This window comes from Gopherus flavomarginatus, chromosome 3, assembly GCF_025201925.1.
Source record: "Gopherus flavomarginatus isolate rGopFla2 chromosome 3, rGopFla2.mat.asm, whole genome shotgun sequence".
Classification (NCBI taxonomy): domain Eukaryota; kingdom Metazoa; phylum Chordata; order Testudines; family Testudinidae; genus Gopherus; species Gopherus flavomarginatus.
The window spans coordinates 126,021,469-126,043,057 of record NC_066619.1 but is presented as its reverse complement, the minus strand read 5'-3'; the positions used below and the strand labels follow the sequence as shown (position 1 = coordinate 126,043,057).

At 39.0% G+C, this 21,589-nt stretch overlaps 1 protein-coding gene across 3 annotated transcripts in view; it reads left to right on the top strand.

Moving 5' to 3' along the window:
- ZCCHC7 (zinc finger CCHC-type containing 7) overlaps nt 1-21,589 on the top strand; it is a 158,955-nt gene that overhangs the window by 48,368 nt on the left and 88,998 nt on the right. Inside the window, exon 3 of one of the 3 annotated variants that reach the window (XM_050943110.1) lies at nt 11,356-11,427. The exons of the other annotated variants lie outside the window; for them this stretch is intronic. Within the exon in view, the coding sequence (XP_050799067.1) occupies nt 11,356-11,427 (72 nt within the window). The remainder of the gene's footprint in view (nt 1-11,355; nt 11,428-21,589) is intronic. 3 annotated transcript variants of the gene reach the window in all.

Below are 21,589 nucleotides of genomic sequence, written 5' to 3'. Positions count from 1 at the left end.
TGCCAGCTTTCCGTCAGCTGAGTGCACCTGTGTAAGGGGAGCACTCCACTGGCTAGCTCCACAGTTCATGAGTTATGTGGCATAAAGTGGCCATGACACATTGCAGGATTTAGCCCTAAAATTCAAACATATACTTTTGCGGGGTGTATGAAAACACTTCATATGTTCAAAATTTGCTGGCCATTAATATAATATGGGGGGGAGAAATGTGTTGAGTAGCATTAATTACCTATTTTAAACAACCGCACAACCTTTTTATAATTTATCTGTAGCTTGATGTATGTCAGTTTTCCTTTTTCCTTGCCAGGAGCATGTGTATAGCTACAGATTTTATACAGTATAGTAATAACGTCAACTTTTTATACAGGGTTAAAATGGAAAACCTTTCTTTGAATAAGTCACACTCATGAAAGGCTCAGTCCTGCTCTTGTTGAAGTCAGTGGCAAAACTATATAATTTCTAGCCAAAAGTATTTTCAATTCAACAAAGCAACCCTGAGGAGAGAGAATTGTCTGTTGAAGCTTGGACATGACTTTTTTCTGGACACCACCACACTTTTTTCTGGATTCTCTTTATGCTATGTCCTAAAAACTAGATTGTTAAAATATAGACTTCATAATGTTAGTACTAAGTTCTGAGCATCATAACATTTGTGATACGAGTACTACATTATTTTAATGTGCCATAGAAATGTTTGTATCACAGCTCAAGAAAATTTGAAGACATTTGTAGATTTTTAAAAAAAGATAATCGTTTGACTTTTTGAGATTTTATTATTGCCATGTATTGCAAAATAGTGGATGAAGTATAATGTATATCCATGCTACAGGTACAGAACAGTTTTATATGCAGGACATTTAAATAAACCCATTAGATTATTTTCTTTAGTATTGTCATTTTCTCTTCATTGTACATGAGTAAAAGGGTTATTGTATTTTTAAATCTCAAAGCTGTTAAAAAAAAGTCTCTTAAGACTAATCCAGGCTGTATGGAAAACAAGTGAGGGTACTTCAGAGGATTTGCTGAAGTTGTGCCATTGTCAGTCTGTGAGGTTTTAGAATGCTATTTCAATAGGTCAAGATGACCTCATCTTTCCGTGCTCACTAATCCACAACCTCCATTTTCATAATGTCTTAGAAAAGTTTACTTAAGGAAACTTGCACTGAAATAAGTGATACTTTGCCTAAAAGTCCCGAAGTTTCAAAAAGTTAAACAATCATGCCCAACCACTTCAGCTGATATACCTAATATTGTAGCTATTAAAAAATTAATCCACAGTTTGGCTAAATTGTTTTGTAATAGCACTTGTTTTTATGCAGTGATTTTAACACTACCTCATCTAATCTATGGCAAGTACAGTAATTGTAATACCTGAGATTCAATGCTCACCTTCTGAAATGTTTTGACTGATTTTTCTAGAAATATCTAGAAAAAAGTTTTTCTCTAAATATACTATGTGTCAGGAGTCTAATTCCATCGCATTAAACCAGTGGAACTCCCTGAGCTCTTAGAGAATGTTGATCCTTGAAGACAGATAGAGGGGATAGAGTGTAAGCCATACTCCCTTCTGGCTAGTGCACATCATCCCCTGCCATATATAAATAGTGACCGCTAAAGATTCCACTCTGTTCCTTCTTCACTGCTGGTGAAGTAACTCTCTGCCAGGCAGACCCCGGTTCTTCAACACAATCTCCATGAGTTCCAGCAAGAAATCCAGAGAGAGCTTGAGGACCTGCCTCATACAGGAATTTACATTTATGGGAAGCAGATGGAGTCCCTTTCCAGATGGTGAAGGAGACAATAGTAGCGCTGTCTTTTCTCAGGTCTGTCCCTTGCCCTTGGGTCTCCCTATCAATGTAGGGGAGAAAAGGGCCTTTTGTGAAAAGTTTAGTCTCTGTTGCTACCAATGTATTAAAATCACTAGGGCTCATGACAAACTACCCAAGGATTCAGTGTGTTCTCAGGAAACAAGTGGAGTGCATTGGATCTCTGCTAGACACTGCTTACCTCAAAGTCTTCCTTGCCTATATCCTTATCTAAGCTACTGCCAGCATGGCAGAAAGAGTAAGCAAGAACCTGTAGGTAACAACCTCTCAGATGGTTACAAATGCTGAGTCTCATCGGGCTGCAGCTGAGATCAGAGTACCCGTGGCACATCTCCATCTGAGACAACCTCAATGGTCCCATTGGATGAAAGCAATATGGAATATGGCATCACATCTGGGTAATAATTGACCTCCTGGACTGTCTGGCCTGCTAGTCCAGAGTCCATTTGTGATTAGGAATGGAATTCTATTCAACTCCAATTCAAGTTATAGTCTCATGGATACTTCTGACTTGGGATGAAGAGCTCATGAAGGAGGACTTCTCACCCAGGGGATTTGGTTTCAACAGGAACAGCAACTGCACACAAATGTGGAGATGAGGTGGGTCCTTTTACATATTAAGGTCCTGATCCAATGCCCTTTGAAGTCAATGGAAAGATGTCCATTGACTTAAATGGCCATTAGATCAAACTGTAAGGACCTTTGTTATTCCCAGAACTTCACCTGGCTCAGAAAGACAGCAAGGCCACCATATATTACATAAACTGCCAGGGAGGCACGGGGTTGTGCTTCCTGGGCTGGGAAGCCCTACAGATATAAGATATAAGAGTGAGCTCTGTTTTACAAAGAGTTCCGGGCCATTATATACTTGTCAGTGAATGAGAACAAAATCACAGATCTATGTGAGAAGTCTTTGATGGATCCTCATGACTTGTCTCTAGGTATCAGGGAGTGGCAGATTGCATCTCTCTCTGGGGGACCCTAGAGGTGCATCTCTTCACCACCTCCCCCAAGCAGAAGCTACTGTTTTCTCATGGCACTGGGAGAAGACATTATTAGCAAGGGACACCTTTTCCATCCACTGAGGAAGGAGCTTCTTGTACTCATGTCCACCAGTTCCTCTAGTAACAAAGGCCCTGGGAAATCTCAGGGAGATAAGTTCAAATATCTTAACAGCTTAATGCTGGCCCAGACAGGTTTGGTCCTTGGCTCTGTTTTAAGTAGCCAGAGCTGGTCTTACCAGGCAGGGAGCCTGACCTCAGATCACCACTTGGAACCAAGGCACTTTTCTCCTTTCTACCGCAGAAGCTCTTTTCTCGACAGGTTGGTATCAGGCATAGTGTTTCTGAGCCAGTAGCTCATGTGCCTTTGACATCTCAGAAACTATCTATAAGAAGGACCTATAGTACCAAATGGAAAATCTTTGTGCTGTGGTGCACACAGCCTTATACTTGCTCCACATTAGAATTGCTTGACTCTGTTCTTTATCTGCTGCGTTTATTGTAAAGACTAACTGCATGCAGATACAATTGGCAGCACAGTTATTGACATTCCCTTACAGCCATGGCTCCATTCACTTTGCAGTACAATGGGACTAAATGCAAATGCTCTGTAGGTAGCTGGGCTGCACTTCCCATATCTTGGCTCCTGCAGCATTATGCAGGCGGCCTGGCTCAGACCACATTCACCCCTTGTTTGCCAGGGAAGGGGGAAGTTGGAGCTGGCTCCAGTAGCTTATCTTCACAGGTCCCTGCATCTTGGCTGCTGTGCTTTTCTCCAGGCAGCCCAGCTTGCCAGCCTATGCTACTGGCTTTCCCTGCTCCCTGACTGCGAGCTGCGATCCAGTTCTGGCTCCCTGACCTGCTGCTGCCTGGCTCCATGGATCAATGTAGGCAGCATGTACTGTATGCCATTTAGCTCCCTCTTGTGGGGAAAGTTGGAGAGCAAGGGGCGGCTGGAGGCAAATGCTGACAGAGCACAGAGACAGAAACCATTCAGATGACTGGCAGCAGCCAAAATAGTGAATTCGGGGGGGGGGGGGGGGGGGGCGGAATGCTGAATTCCAGCACATATTGGGAAAATGCCAAATTCCAAGACTGCAGGAATGAGGAATCCATAGGACCTAATTGAGCTGAATGGGGCAGTTCACCACTTCAGAACTATTGTTTCAGGCTGTCTGCAGACTCAGGGAGACATCAGTCCTGCGGTTGATAGCAATTCAAATTTTCAAGGTTTTCTCTTCAATCATAAGGGCTGCCAACATTATTTTAAAAAAATAAAGATGATCTTGTGGAGCACATGCCAGAGGCAGAGACGAATTTCATGGCTGCGGAAATGTGGAGTGCGTGAGGCTCTATTAATAGCCTATTTACGCAAAGTGCAGTAACTGATGTTTTCTTATAGCTCATTTGATACAATGCTTATTTTAGAACATATGAATAAGGTACATGCTTAAATATCTGTCTTTTCTTTACCTGAACTTACTTTCCAATGAAACAAAAGTAACAAAGCTTTTAATTAAATTACTGATGCACAAAGTTGTTTGGTTAAGATTTGAGTCCGTTTATTATTCTCCTGTTTGTATCTAGTTCTTATGGGTCAAATTCTGTCCTTTGTTTTCTCCATGAAGCTCAACCGAATTAAGGGAAGTTGATTAAGCAGATTATGGAGTTAGGAAAGTTGTTTATAGCTATGAAGATTGGCTTAGAAAATTAACTGTATTTTTAGTAATATTGCTAATAAAATTATTCATAAACTATTATAGTTTTATATGTTATGATAAACTAATAACTATCATAATAAAACAGACCTGAAGAAAGGCTCTGTAAAGCTTATCCCTTCCACCAACAGAAGTTGGTCCAATGAAAGAAATTACCTCCTTGCCGTGTTAGTCAAAAGAGAGAGACAACAGCAACACTGCAAACAATAAACCTACTTATTATTTGAAAGGCCTCTAAAATTATACAGCTCTTGGCTCACAAAGTAATGAGCACTGTACTGTTTTTTACATTCAGAATTGTTTGGTTTTTACTATGAAAGTATTTTCTGTGGTTTAGAATATGGTTTTTATGTGTTTACATTTGTCTAATCTGTTGGATTAGAAATATTGCAAAATTCAATTCTTTTGTAAATAAGAAAAAAATTCATATGCAAATTAAATACCTTTTTTTTGATGTTAGTCTGAAAGTTGTAGTTTTGCAACTTGAGGCTTTAAAGACCTAACTCGACATTCTTTGGCATACTTTTGTGTCTTCATAGGTTTACATTAGTTTCCATATTATTTGTAGGGGACAGGGAAAACTCATTCATCCATTTCAAGGAGGCTGTTTCTAAAAGTCCAGTCTTCTCCATCTGAGATCTTTACATTAGTCAATGTTTCTTTTTTTCTCCAACATAGTAATACTTTATTATAAACTTTCATCATTTTTAGTTTTTCAGATATCCTGTCGCAAGGAAGAAATAAAATTTAAATCTGGGAAATTATAGGCTGAAGTTACTGGGAAAATCCATCCCTTTCCCTCCCCAGAACTGTCTTTTGACAAGTTCAAAGCTGAACGTTTTAGACGAGATACAAACTTGGTGATTCTGTCTGAGAATGTACAGCACCAACATTTTCTATAAACTTTTACTGACATGAGAACTATGTCCTAAAGTAACAATCAGTTCAGCCATTTCTTCAGGAGCATAAGAAGCAGGATTATTCTAAATATTCACCTTTATTCTGTGTTCATCTGAATATCCAAATGATCTTTTTCTCTCTCACTCTCACATACAGGATGTCATGTGAGTAAATCCTTAAAATGGAGAGGGGAAAAAAAAGTAATCCAATTCTAAGACTGTGACAACATTTCCAGAGTAACTGATTCCAAGGATGAACAGAATATATTGTGCTTAATAGCTATGAGAAATGGATTTTCATAAACTTTTATCCAAAGTAACTAGATTCTTATATGCAGTGTAAATAGGGTTATGAAAATGTAAAGTTCATTAATATGCTGTGTATTTTTATCCCCTTGAATGTAAGTTAGAGATTATATACCATAATAGGATTTATGACATTATACTGTTTAATCTTGAGGGTGTTACAGACACATCAAGGACATTTGGCAGTAACTGCAGTTTGCCTTCATTTTTAAGGTATACTAGTACTGAAAATTAGCAGCACATTCTTCTACCTAAACCGCATTTGCTCACCTTTGTAGTATTAACAGATCTAAGGAATTCTCTCTAAACTATATACAAAATCTTTTGGGCAAAATCAGCAAGGTGAATTCAACATTTTGTTCCCAAGGTCAAATAAATTGTAATATAAGGGAGATGTTTCTAGTACATGTTGAGTGTATTTGTATCTTCATGTCAGTACTGTATTTGTCTTTGTATATTTTTATTTGTGTGTATATTTTTTCAAATGCTTTGAATTGGACAGCACTCGGATTTTTTTTGAATAGGAAGGGAGATACTGACACTTCCTGAATTAAAACAAACAAGATGTTCCATATTCATTATTTTGGTTTTTTTGAGAACCCAAAAGTGTTCTAGGTGCCTCGGAAACACAGACTTTTTTTCCTTGCTTATGTTCTAAATATAAGACAAGATGTACTAAGTGAGAGCAAAAAAAACTATAGAAGGAGGGATAGGGAAAGGGCATGATATGTGCACTTTTAAAAAAAAGTTCCCTACCCCAATTTCCTTATTACAGGGAGTGGGGAATCATTCTTGCCAAGTTCTTAGATACTATCTGTTTTTTATTACAGTTTCACTCCATGTCTATAAACCAATACCTTCATAACCAATTATGTTATATCTTTTAAAAAACCTACCAAAATCCTAGTTTGGTTATCTCATTTTTCTCATGCCTCCTGTCTTCATTTTAAGAAACCTTTTAAGGCCGCCTTTGTAAATCCTAAGGAAGCAACAGAAAAAGTTACAGGCCCACTTAAAAAAAATAAAAAGTCCTTTGCAGTTCCCCTTTAATACCATTGTGGGATCTTCACACCAAGTTGACACAGTCCAACAGTTCTAGCTATGGGGGCCAGAAGAGCTCTCCCATATTTTTGACTGGACATAATCTGCACATCACACACTTCCTTTCCTGTTCTTATTCCACTTATAGTGCATTGAGTGCTTGACCAAGCACATGTTGCCAACACAGGCTCTACAGTGTCATTCAGCCCCAGGTCCTGTTACAAGATACACATAAAGTCAGGGTCTTTCTTCACCTTTATAAAATGGGGATGATGTGAATTTTGTTGAAGGTAACAACTAATGATGTATAAAATATTTCAATCTGAGTTTGAATATGAAGCATCCAGTTTGGAGAATTGAAAGCCATCTGAACTCATCTGTTTGCATATATTGGATTTTAGCCAAGAAAATTGCCATAAATGTTTGTGAGGAGGGAAGTTACGGAAATTGCCTTGATTTCTCTGTAGCACAGACGTCTAAGAGCAAGATATTTGTTCATGGGGAGTTCTATGTTTTTCTAGGGCTTGTTGGATCACAGGCTAATTAAAGTGTTGGTGACACAACAGCAGTAGTATAAAGAATGTGGCCTCATCCTACACCCCACCATTATCGTTTTTCCACAGGTTTAAAGCAGGCACGAGCAGTGCTCTAGCGACACTAATATGGTAGCCTCTGGCTCAGTTTTACAGTGATTTAAGGTATGGTGAAATTCTTTCATTTCACTGTACATTGAAAAAAAATCATAAGCAGTGATATTAGAAAGCTGAAAAGTTGCATATTTATGAATAAGGGATCAACCAAGATGAGAATATCTCTGTTGCTCACAAGTTACTGTCTTTTATTAAAAAAATATAATTAAATAATGCCTGAAGATTAATACACTGTAGCTTGCCTAAGGCAAGCAATTGTGCAGCTGGTGCTGATGTTGGTAGTTTTGTCTGCCTGAAGGGCAAATTACCATCAACTAGTTTAAAAAAAAAGTTTGTTCTTTTCTGGCAGTTCTTTATGAAAGATGAAAGCTTGGGAGATGTAGAAGTTAGGAATAGTATTCACTGTCTGTTCCATATAAAGTATTCTAAACTTCCAGAGCTTTCATTTTTTAGTTTTATATTGTGCACTGTACAATCAGTTTGAAATTTGATCACTGAGCTCCCTAGAATAAAAAGTCAAGGGTATTTTCCATTCAATAAATTTTCTTTTATATAAAACATGTCCGAATTTAAAATAATCAGCCAGGACATGCTGCTTGTGGCAATGCGGCAGATTGCCTCTCTGGGAAGATCATTCACATTGTCAGTCAGTCACCACCCTGCCCCTCCCTGCTCTGTGCGAAAACCTTCTAATAATTGATTTTGGTGGAAGGTGGGCCTCCTGCCTGATTTAAATGAGGGATATTTTAAAAGGAAGCACCTTTCTTCCTCTGAAGCAGCTGGTAGTGACCACTGTCAGAGACAGGATACTGAAGCTCTGGTGTTATCCGGTATGGCAATTCCTATATTGCTGTCGGAAATGTCAGTTTCACTGTGACTTGCAGGATGAAAACTCTCCTCCTCCTCTGAACCAGCCTGTTTCTCAATCAGTTCTTTTCATTGCTAAAAGTGCCAGATAGGTTGAACTAAGCTCCCCCACATTAGAAAAAAATTGTTGTTCTGAGAGAGAGAGACATCCACAAATAAAATAGGAATGTGAACAGTGCTGCTTCAACAAAGATATCCATTAGTCAATAGATGTCACCCCATAAATCTGCCTAAAATGTCCATTCCTTTTTATCTCTGCTGATAGATTTTTCTTTACTTTATTTAAAAAAAAAAACTTTATACAAAATGTAAACTTTTTACATTGGGATTATTCTTTGGCTAGGTCCTTTCTTTGCACAAAATAAGCTTTGGATGCTTATTTAGATGTTCAATGAAACAGTGTGGAGAACAGTAATTGTGTTGTACTAAAGAATTAATCCATTTAGTCATGGGAAGCCCTACTTAGCCTTTCTTTAGCAGCTGAATTGTAGTGTAACTTAGTTGCCACTTTAAGGAGTAGAGTTCAAACTTAAACTTTAACATGGAAATTTAGTTTTAATAATGGTGTTGATAAACATACTTGCTTATTTACTGGATGATCTCAATTTTTCTACAGAAATATTTGCTCATAAAGAAAATGAATTCACTGCTTGCAGAATTTTATTTCTGTTGATATTTTATTCATGTTTTAAAGGGACAATGTCAAGTTAAAATTATATATGTTAAATTGATCTATTTTATAATCTATATTACAGATAACATCTGAAGCCCTTGTCCTCCATAGGGATATATATATATACATGATTAACCTTACTCAAAGCCATAGATTGTTAAAATTGAAGTTTTTTAAAGTTAATTTACTTATTACTGTTTGCTTTTTTATTTTGATTTGTTTTTTGCATTCTACTGAATTTAAACTAGTCAGTTTTGCTTTCATTTAGTCAAAATCATTTTCAGATTCTCTGTAAAATAACTCTTTGGGCTATAAACATAGCAGGGAGATTCCTTTTTTTGTTTAAAGTTTCCTTTGGAATTTTAAAAATCACAAATATTTCTCTACTGATCTTAGGATTTCCAGAAATTCTAAATAATGGGCCAAATTGACTGGAATGTGTCCCTTGAAACTTTCTCAAACTCTATTAAGACCTGATCCATGAAGGTGCTCAGAGCCCTCAGTTCACATTGCAGTCAACAGGAGTTATAGATACTCAGCTACTCTCTCATGATTAGCCTCTAAATTACAAATTAAAACATTCTCTGGATGTCTTTAGGAGAACTGAAATAAGCAAGGAAAAGTTCTTTGGTAATTAAGTGATAAAGAAGAAATCACATAGCATTTCAAAATTCACAGGAAAATATGATTTATGATTGAGGTTTTTTAGTTTAAAATATTTGTAAAATTCAGTGCATTTAATTTGGAAAATTATTTTATTGCATTACCACTTAATTAAAAAGAGGAGATTCTGCTATATTTTGGTAACTAATATTCCTGAAAAAAGATTGTCATTAATAAATTTCTATTTTCCATCCCCAGAAGTATAAATAGTGCACATTTAATAGAAAGCATTCATAGAACTTGTTAATTTACTCACTGGGACAACAAAGGATTTCCTACCTTATAGAATTCCACACGCATACAGCTGTTGCCTCCTTGGATCTTCAGTAGGGGAAACAATTTAGTATGTCTAGGCCAACTTGACATAACTTAAATGTAGTATATGGTGCCAATATATTCTTTTCTTTCCATTTTTCTTCAAGTAAAGACTTATGCTAGCCATATTCCATCTTGGGTAATGTCTCTAGTAATTTAGTTAGCCAAACTTTATATGGCATAATATTTGCCTGCTTTTTAGAGTATATGGTATGTGTTCTTGTGTGCAAATATGCAACACAGCCTCTTCATTTATTTCTTTATACCTTTGCCTGCTTAGCCCACTGAAAAGCCTTTATAGTGTATTTCATTTTAGCACATAGTGCAAAATGAAGGGGAGAAAAATTGTAATCACCCCAATCCCCCTTTTAACAAATACAGATACATACTTTTATCCATCTTCCCCTCTTTTCCTCATTTTTTTTATTTCTGCTATTCTTCATGATCGTAGCAAAGTGTTAAGTAAATAATAAAAGAATGAGATAAAAATTGCAACATGAAAAGTGCTTAGGGGAGACTGAATTGAAGCATCCAACGAAGTGGGTAGTCACCCACGAAAGCTCATGCTCCAAAACGCCTGTTAGTCTGTAAGGTGCCACAGGATTCTTTGCTGCTTGAATTGAAGCAGTTTCCAAACACTGAACTGTCTGTTACTGAAGTCCTAAGGCTAGATTTTCAGCCTTGTTTTTAACCCTTTGGGCTGCCTGAATGATACCTAGGGGATGTGATTTGGTTGCAGCTGGCCAGTTGAGAATTCCACTGGTGGAGAGGAATTATCAGCTATTGTACAGCTCAGGGAGCAGGCTTTTATGCCAACCGACACCCCCATCACTCCTGGCATATGAGGAATATCAAGGTGTGTGATGGATGAGGTGGACTGGAGTTCTGTTCCTCTACAGTAATTCTCAGCTGATATATGGTATCTTAAGGACCCTATCCAGATATCATAATTTAAAGCAGCCCTAAAGCTGCTCTAAATTATAGCAGGAAGAGAGCAATTGTAAGAAATAGGTAACTACAACTGGTTCTCTGACAATTGCTCCTCTTTTTCCTGTTCCAAATGTGTCTTAGCTTCAGAGAGAATCTAGCCCAGTGTTCCCAAACCTTTTTGTCTGGCGGCGGCGAAGTACCCACCGAAATGCCGCCAAATTTCTGCGGCACTTTGGCGGCACCGCCTCTCAATGACATCACTTGTCAGCAGCAAGCGGCATCATCGAGAGGCGCCGCGGCTGAAATGCCTCAGAAATTCGGAGGCATTTTGGCGGATGCTCCACCGCTGGCCAGGATGCGGGTGCATTTAGATGCCCGGCGCCCGTGAGCACCGCATTGGGGACCTCTGATCTAGCCTCTATTTTTTTAAACATCTTTCTGGTCAGATATAATATCTACTTTACAGATATGTCATCAACATTAATTTCTGCATGTGGAAGATGGCAAGATGTAAGATTATCTAGCAAGAAAGGAACAGGTAATAAAATATGAGCTGTACTGGACATTAATTGAATTATAGAAATGTATGTGGTTCCTTTAGTTTCATAGCTGTAAAGATTGTTGAAATCATTTGTTAATACTTCCTCTTGCAATCACTCAGAGTTGAAATGGGTCTGGCTTACAATTTTATGAACCAAAAATCAGTTTATATATTTATACTCTGCAACATCACCATAATATGCAACTGAACTATGTAAATTCATTTTAACAGGAAATATATGGTATTTTACCTGTAGTAATCTAGAGTAATTTCTTAAATTGTAGTTAACTGAAGTTTTATACCTTGCTTTATAACTTGCAAGCTACCTCAAAGGACAGAGAAAACCCATCAGGCCCTGGACAGTTTGGGAGAAGGCTGTTAGGTAGCAGGTGACTATAGCAGTAGTAAGGGAGGGTACAGGTCCCTATTATTCATCTGTTCCTTGGTCTCCTTGAAATGTGTCCCCAGAGTCAAGAATATTCTTAGGTCTATATCCAGCCTGAGGACCCAGTTCTAGGGTATGGCTGACTAGGTACATGCCTACAGGTTACCTCTGAGAAACCAAAGCTGCAGTTGAAAGTGCTGGTAGGTTTTGGGCTATCCTGTCAAAAGCATCGCCTTTGAGGTTGTTTGAAGTCTCTGAAGATGGTGAGTTTTGCAACCTTTATCATCATGTTAGACAATATTTCTATCAACTCCTCTGGGAAGTCTTTGGAGTTTGGGGTTTATATAGTAGCATAATGCTCCACTTAGACTGGTAAATGTTTCAAGGATCTTTTCCTGCATTTTAGCTCAAGGAAATAGACTGGCTACTTCTCCTCCAGATTTGAGCTCTGGGTGTGTGGTGAATAAAATATCTTGAGGCATTGAGGGGCTCTTAACATTGGTCCTGTGGTGTCAGCCAGGTTAGGTGATTTGCAAGTGATAATATCATGGATGGCAAAGGGCTTCTTGACCATAGATCTTGAATTAATCAGCATAAATCTGAGGTCTGTGTGTGTTCGTGTGTGTGTTCAGATTTGGGCCAGAATGATGCAGTTGTCTAGTGAGCTCTTTTCCAGGCTCTGGCTGATATTTCCTCTGTTTATTTCTTCCTATTATTATTATTTGTATGGTAGAAGCATATAGTTGAGAGGAAGACCTAGTTCCCTGTGGTAGAAATCTAGCCGAATGCTTGATGGCTAGCGAGTGACAAGACTGGCGAAGATGAGCTGTTGATAAAGATCTGGGGGTTTGTCAGATGTTTTGGTACAGTCAGTGTGCCCAACCCCCCTGGGCACTTTGCTGTTGCTGTGCTTTCGGAAGGGACAAAGTAGCAAAGCAGTTTTGATGTGCATGTGTACCAGTCCTCAGAGTATTTAAAATATGTTTATGCAGAACATTTTCAGGCTCTAATTTCCCTCTTTGTGGCCTAAGGGGTCAGTCCCAATATGGGGAAGATAATATCCATGTTATAACCTAGTCCCAGATTTGGACCTTAGCGTCCAAAATATGGGGGTTAGCATGAAAACCTCCAAGCTTAGTTACCAGCTTGGACCTGGTAAAGCTGCCACCACCCAAAAAATTAGAGTTTTTTGGGGCACTCTGGTCCCTCCAAACCTTCCCTGGGGACCCCAAGACCCAAATCCCTTGAGTCTCACAATAAAGGGGAATAAACCATTTCCCTTCCCTTCTCCCTTCCAGGTATTCCCTCCCTGGGTTCCTGGAGAGATACACAGAAGCAAACTCCGTGAATCTAAACAGAGGGATTCCACCCTCCCTATTTCCAGTCCTGGAAAACACGAGCACTTCCCTCTTCACCCAGAGGGTATGCAAAGTCAGGCTAGTAAATCTAACACACACAGATTTCCCCCTGACTTCTTCCTCCCACCAATTCTCTGGTGAGCACAGACTCAATTCCCTGGAGTTCCCCACTAAAGAAAAACTCCAACAGGTCTTAAAAAGAAAGCTTTATATAAAAAGAAGAAAAATACATAAAAGTGGTCTCTCTGTATTAAGGTGACAAATACAGGGTCAATTGCTTAAAAGAAATATGAATAAACAGCCTTATTCAAAAGAATACAATTTAACACATTCCAGCAACTATACCATGTAAATACAAAAGAAAAAAAACAATAACCCCTATTGTATTATGATCTCTGTACTCACAACTTGGAAACAGAAGATTAGAAAGCAGGAAACAGAAATCCTCCCATAGCCGAGAGAGAGACAGGCAGAAACCAAGAACAAAGGACTCACACACAAACTTCCCTCCACCCAGATCCGAAAAAGTCCCATTTCCTGATTGATCCTCTGGTCAGGTGTTTCAGATCACTTCTTTCCAGGTGAAAGAGACGTTAACCCTTAGCTATCTGTTTATGACAATCCAACTCTCTTATTGCGCAAGAAATCACTGTCCCGGTGAGGCTGATAAGGGATTCTGTTTCCCATCAGCACTGACTCTGGTAGATCTATGGCTGTCACAGGCAGAGTGACAGTAGTTTTTGCTGAATAATCATGTTAAAACACTAACACATGGTACTCTCTACCTATTTCAATGAGACATTACAGATTCAATGTGTCAGCATCAGCATATGCCACCTTCATCAGGCCTGAGCTCCATCACGCCGTAAGCGTGTCTTCCCTCATGTGAAATTAAGGTATTTTGAGCCCTCCTACTAGAGCCATTTGGTCCAGATTGCTGAATGGTTTGGGAGCAGAAAGGGAGAGGTTTCCATATTTGTAAATTGTGTTTCAGTAAATTCTTTATTCATCAATCTGGATCCCATTGAGATCTGTTAACAGACTAGATTTGTGCAGTACCTCTTCTAAATTCTGATATCTGCTATTGTTCAGCTTGTACGTTGGATTGATAAGAACTGGTAAACAGCTAACAGATTTGGAACTTTTGTTGTGTCCCACAAAGAAAGCAAAGTCAGTCCATAGCTAGAGGTTTACTGTGTCCTTTTCTCAAACACCTACTTCTTTGTTTCCTTGCCCAGTTTTCTCTCTGCCACATGAGACACAGAATTCAGCAGCAGCTGACCTTCTGTAGCTTCTACATGCAAACAGCTGAAAAAACCTACAGCTAGGGTAGAAAGTTCCTTAAATGTGGAGCCCTCTTGTTGCCTTCCATTGTTGGAATGTGTTTGTTTTTATATTATGCAAAAATGTGAGTGCCTCAAAGAGTAAGTTCTCAACTCCCTTGTACTCTTTACAGCAGTGGTGGGCAACCTGCGGCCCATCAGGCTAATCTGCTGGCAGGCCGTGAGTTTGTTTACATTGACCATCCTCAGGCATGGCTGCCTGCAATTCCCAGTGGCCGGGGTTCGCCGTTCCCGGCTAATGGGAGCTGCGGGAAGCGGCACGGGCTGCAGGGATGTATTGACTGCTGCTTCCCACAGGTCCCATTGGCTGGGAACGGTGAACCGCAGCCACTGGGCACTGCGGGTGGCTGTGCCTGTGGATGGTCAATGTAAACAAACTGTCTAGCGGCCCGCCGCTGGATTACCCTGATGGGACGCTGGTTGCCCACCACTGCTCTAGAGCCTGCCTTCTGCCCACACTTGTAAGATTTCTGAGTAGTGATGAAAGCTTATAATGCAGCTTTCACCTAGGCGTGGTCCTCATTATCTAGAAGGCACAAAGGAAAAGAGGAAGATCGTGAGTGTCCAGACAGGCATAGGGTAAGCTGCATGAAGAACATCAGGCCGTTTTTTGGCTGCCCATTGGCTTCCTACACTTGATAAGAAGAGTAAGTGACATGCCCTGGATAATTGCAAAGCACTAAAATACTGCAGAGACAAATCTAAAGCCTTTAGAAATATGTACTGGCTGTTTTCATTATGAAAGGGTCCTAAAGCTACTGGGCAAGATTTTCAAAACAGGAACCTAAAGTTAGGCTACTGAAGAGTGGTCTCAATGAGGTGTTTAAATACAGATATAGCAGCCCAACCTCCCGTAACTGTTTTTAGAAACTTGGCCATTCATTCTGGCTGGATTGAATGGTGTATTATTTAAGCCTGTTCCTTAGTAGACTGTCAGGTGCCCTCCACTAGGATAAGTAGCCTCTTGCCTGGAAAGATATCTGGCTCCACTTAAGAAATGGGCAGGATCCTTGAAGGACTTATCCAAACAGTACCGACAGGACGCTTAGTCCAAGTGATCGTAGGAAGAGACTGTCTTTGCCTTGTTCTTTGGTTCTCAGTCTTATGGAATTGCTACTTTCAAGAAAATGCCAATGGATGCAAAAATATGAATTTCTGGATCAGATTTTGAGCTGTGCTTCAGGGCTTATCCAAGCTAATCAAAATGTCTTCTGCCAGCAAATGGAATATCAGAGTGTGGGGTATTCCAGTCACATCCCCTCCCTGCTGCACCGCTAAGCATGCCCTCTTGACCCGAGCCTGCATGAGTCGTGGTGGTGTGGTGTAGGGGCCAGCTCACTCTGTGCTTGATGTGGACTCTCACATGCTGGGAAGATACAAAGGTAGAGAGATCAAGTTGCTTTCTGGCCCCCTTTCACCATTCTTGTAGTGCAAAGGGGCCAAACCTCACTAAGGAATCTGTCCCTACATCTGGTAATCTGATTGCTTCATTTTTAGACCCCAGTTTAGAATGACCTGTCCAGAAGACGCACCAAAAATTTGGGGGGAGGTTCCTCAGTTTTATTTAGTACTTTCTCAACCACAATATCTGTTTAGATAAAAATATACTGTGGTATTGTACTTACCTCACTCCTCTATGGCAGCAAGACATGGACGCTCTACCAACACTACATCAAACGACTGGAGAGCTTCCACTTTCACTGCCTAAGATTCATCTGTGACATCAGATGGCAGGACAAGATCCCTAATACTGAAGTCCTTGAGAGATGCCAAATCCCTGGCATTGAGAGCATGCATATCGGGGTTCAACTTCATTGGGTCGGACACATAGTCCACATGGAGGGACCAAAAGCGGTGCTCTGTAGCCAGCTGTGCACAGGAGCCCACTTTAAAGGTTCACCTATCCTCTGATATTAAAGTACCTTCAAAGACAATCTCAAAACATGCCAGGTAGACATTGAAACCTGAGAACCTGTTACATTGGACAGACCCAAATGGAGAGGTCTGTTCTGTGAGGCCTTTTGAGAAGTAGCCTGTGAGGTCTTTGCAGGAGAAGAGAGCACATCGTAAGACCAATGCCTCAAACCCTCCCCCCAACAACAACTACACGTGCAGAACATGCAGCCACATTTGCAAATCCAGGATTGGACTCGCTTCCATGTGAGAAGCCATCAAAACAAATAAATCTAGAACTTAAGTCAGCACTAGCCAAATACTCATTTGTCGAAGCAACGGGAGACTCCATCACTTAGAAAAACCATAGAAAGCTTTTCCATCTCGCAGTTTTAAGGTGCTTTTTCTGATGGTTTATAGTGAGTGCCCTAGGGTTTACCCAAAAAAACTGCAAGAAGGATTTGCCTATCGAAGAATATAAGTAAGCAAAAAACAGGCCATAATAACCAGAGGTGAAGGCAGTATCCAGAGAAGAAGGTGCTCAAAATCTTTGACAGCATTAACATCACTTCTTGACCATCAAATGAGAGGAGAGGAGAAACCACACATTTCAACTTGAGGTCTGAAGATGCAGAAATCAAATGAATACTATGTTATACCTTTTCCTCCTTTCCGGCATTCAGAGGAGATGTTTAATAGGCTTCTCACATGATTAAAGTTAGATGCCTAAGTGACTACCCCCAACTCCTCCTCAATAGGTTAAAAACATGTACCCTCTGAATATGTAAATACATAGGCGATTCACACAATACTTTTTCTATATAAATCAAATATACATTACTTGTAGATTCCCTGCTTTGAAAAAAAGTCCAGTGAATGAGTTAGCAAATGTACTGTTATATTATTGTGACCTGTTTTCATTAACCATCTGTGCAATACCATTTCCCCTTAAACTGTTGTCATTTTATTATTCGCAGTAAGTAAGCAAGCAATGCGTTGACTTCTTAAGATTGTAATACTGTAGCTAGCATCAGTTGGTATTTTGCTGCTGAGAAGGGAGGTCACTATCATGTTTACTCCTTTATTTTTTCCTAAGACAACAAAATGTAATTGAAACCAAGTTATAGCAACTTGTTAAACACTTTAAAATCAGAACCTGTTTTTATCCAGCATTGATATTTAGAATGCAGCAGCTGCAGATAAACTCTGAAGCCCCAGATGGTGGCTGTCTAATCCTCATGAGAATTCATGTCCTAGAAGCAGCCCTTATCTCTCCAGACCTGACATTGTCTGCAAGTCTGCTATAAGGGAGAATAATAAAAACATGTTATGCATGAGTTTCACTTCCTTGAATATCACAAAGACACAGGAAGTTATAGTTAAATATTACAAGAACAGAGTTCACATTACCGAAAGTGTAGTTATTTATGTTCCATTAGTAGGTAGCCAGTGGTCTGCGGGGTGATTGCCTCTCACACACATCATGTATACTGTACCTTGTTACTTATAATTGTAGTGTGGGGGTTGTTCGTATTATCCTTGATCAACAGTTTTATGTTATCATCAATTAAACCAAAAAGTGAGAGTTACCACTTTTTTGTACCTAGGATTTGGTGGAGTTCTAAGGGGTGCTCCAGACCTTATGAATACCCACTCTAAATGCACCCTTTTAAAAAAAATTCTTTTCTCTCCTCTCCCTCAATCCTTTGTCACTTTGAGCATCCTACCAACTGATGAGGAATAGACACTACTTCCTTTTTTAGTCTGTCCGTATCTCTTCAGTCAGAGGGCTTGACATGAGGTCTCTCTCTCCTTCCATTGACCAAGCATGCTGCTGCCCCATAGCACCAACAACTTTGGAGTTCTTATATATTTGTCTTTGTACATGTATATTTTAAAAGAGCCTATCCCAGGTTCTTGGCACCCAGACATTGATTTTAACTCAAGAATATAATTCCAGTAGGTAACTGAAGCTTCCATACAGTAGAAGACCAATAAAATGTAAAGTTTCTCTATCACTTGGTCATGCACAGTCAGGTTCAGGTAAATAGCTTATTAATAGCAAAAACAGTTTACAGCAATATTGAGTTTGTACAGCTGAAATATCAAGATGCCGGGAGATACAAGAATTAAGATTGCTGTAGCAGTGTTAACTGCTGAATTGCACTTAGTGTGTGCCTCATGGCATATGTTTTCGGACACAAACGATTAGGTTTATTTAACAAGGAAAACAAGAATAAAAAATAGTGCAGCAGACTTGCCACATGTCCATGTTAATTTTGGTATTGGGAAATATGACTCTTGAATTTTCTGATTTTAACTGTGCGATCTGAACATTACATTAACACAGTCATTTTGTTTTTAGTTTTCCATTGTTATGAAATAAAAGAAGAGCGAAAATACAGAGCTGGTTGGTTTGCGGATAGTACACACTCCAAGCCTTCACTCATTTCCAAACTGATTTTTCGTCTGTGCAAAAAATCCAAAAGCCACATCACAACTATTGTTAGATAATGTTTTCAGGTAGTTGGTTTCAAATTGCTGAACAAATGTTTAAATAAATTTAAAACCAATCAGCTTGAAATCAAAGTACAAACTTCTGGAACAACATGTGAAAATCAGTTTCATGTCCAATAAACAAAGAAATATTATGTATTACACCAAGCATTTAGCATCTATAAGTCCAATGTTCTGTCTAATTCACTGCATAGTAACAACGAGATGGACATTTAAGCCACAATATAGCAAAGCACTTAAGTACATGCTTTATTGTAAGTATGTGAGTAGTCACATTGTCTTTACTTGGACTACTTGTGCTTAAAGTTAAGCATGTGTATAAGTGCTTTGCTTGATTTGGACCTTGTAGCATAATAAGGTGCTCAGGGAACTTAGAACTGTGTTGGGAAGGAGTGGCTACAAAGAATCAACTTTCCTATGGAGCTCTCATGCTGCATAGAAGAGGTGATTCTCAATGCTCTCCTGAACTCCATAAGAGAATAGAAGTCTACAGGGCAGGTGGAAGCACTCGTTGTGAGTATGGGGTAAGGTAGGTGTAGGGGGAAATTTATTATGGATGAGTGCGCAACCTCAGCTTTGTCATTTTGATTTTACAGTGCTTAACCATTCAGCCTTAATCTTCTTTTAGCATAAGGTGGTTGTTTTTTCTTTGGATTCAGTTTATATAAAGCTGTAAAATGGATGGTTTAAAAAAAATACTGCCACTGAATCAAGGGAACCTTTGTGTAACAGGCTAACATTATTTTTAAAATGGTTACCTACATTTTCTTCTTTTGCAACCTGGAAGCTAAGTGTGTGAGGACTCAAGGGGTATGCAGTGTTCGTAAATAAAATATGGCTTGTCTAAGGGATAGTGAATTTCTTACAAGAAGCCAGTTCTGAGTCTTCCTCAGTGTAGTGGGTATATACCATACTACATTATTTTGTTCCAGTACGTCATGGAACGGTGCACATGAGAAATATCTTCACAAAGTTACAGAATAGATGTTTTTATGAATAAATCCTTCATATCCCCTGTATCCAGAAATGCTCCTCTATTGCAGCAAGTAGTATTGTAGGGGTTTATTCCAATCATTTATCTGAATGTATTTTGTTATTATTTAATATTTGTATCACAATAGAGCCCAGAGACCACAACCAGGCTTGGGGTCCCACTGTAGAAGATGCTGTACAAATGCATAGAAAAACATGGCCCCCAGTCTGAATAGCTTTCAATCTTTATTAGAAATACCCTAAACCATACTTTATAAAATGAGTATTGCAGAATGGAATCTTTTCCTAATATGCTTAAATTAAAGTAACCACTTGTGTTACTTGGATTTACACAGTGTATACAACATTTATCTGGTTCCCATGAACTTGAATGTTGAACTTGAACTCCACAAACAGTAATAATGGTGGTAGTTACTCAGTGGCTAGCTATAGAGTTTATAAGCTTCATTTACTTTTAGTGGTTAAAATTGCTTTCTGTTGAGTTTGGCCACATTAAAAAAGTGCTATGGACCAAAGTAACCATCTGCAGATGGGTGAAATTTAGTATAGCTACAGAATTTAAAAACGAAACATTGACCTCCAAAATTGATGCCACCAACAATGACCTCCAAAATTCATCAAGGTACATTGTCCAAGTAAGTGGGACTGATGAATAAAAACCGTTGCCAGAATTGTAGCCTTGGAAACCTGTCTCTGTCCATGAGTTGGGCAAAGGAGGGTATTTGAGAAACATAATTCAGAAAAACACTTGTATCCAATTAGAGCAAAATTTTGCTGACTTAAAAACAAGCCTCAATGAGAAATAAGCATTTTTCCCTAAACTACCAGTATCTTTGGAAAGGGGTTTAGTCCTGAGCTACAGTAATTTAAGTGCATCTGCCATCTAAGTATTATAATATAATTATAATATTTACCTTAAAAAATAAAGAAATGGATATACAAATGGATATACAATGGAGTACAGTTGAGGTATTTTCCCATTTAACTAAATTAAACTCTGGTGTAATTCTAATGAAGTAAGTGGTGGATTAATTCGGTCCATTTTATTTGTGAAAGAATCACAGAGGCACATTTCGAGTTTGGGTCTTTATAGCATGGTATGAAAATGCCTCCTTCTCTGCCTAATGCAGTATGTTTGCCTTCACCTGTTTGCTATCTTTAAAATACTTTAGGACTGAAAATTGGCATCTCTGAGAATCTTCCTCAGAGATCCACATATCTGAAAATGGCCATAAGGTTGTAAATAAAGTAAATCTTGTCCATTTTGTCTGTTTTATTTGAAAGGGATAATACAGGCATGTTTATTGAAATCTAGGGACTGAAATTCTCTGGGTTTGGAGAACAAATCAAGATTTTTATAGCACTTCATGTGAAACAGAGAACAATTATATTTCTATATCACATCAGAAATCATTGTTAGATACTATAGGAAATATGGTCTAATTGGTGTACTCAAACTCAGGTTGCATTCAGAAGAGAGAACATCCTTTGAAACTTTGCTTAACTGAGTCCCAGCCAATACTGTTGTGAGGAGAGTGATGCATATGTTGGAATCCTCATCAGCCAGTCAAATTGCTCTTTCAGTTAAAACTATTTTATGGGAGACCATCAATCGACTATCTGCAGCTGTATTTAAACTGGCAATATACTTCTACTCGCATTTAGAGAGC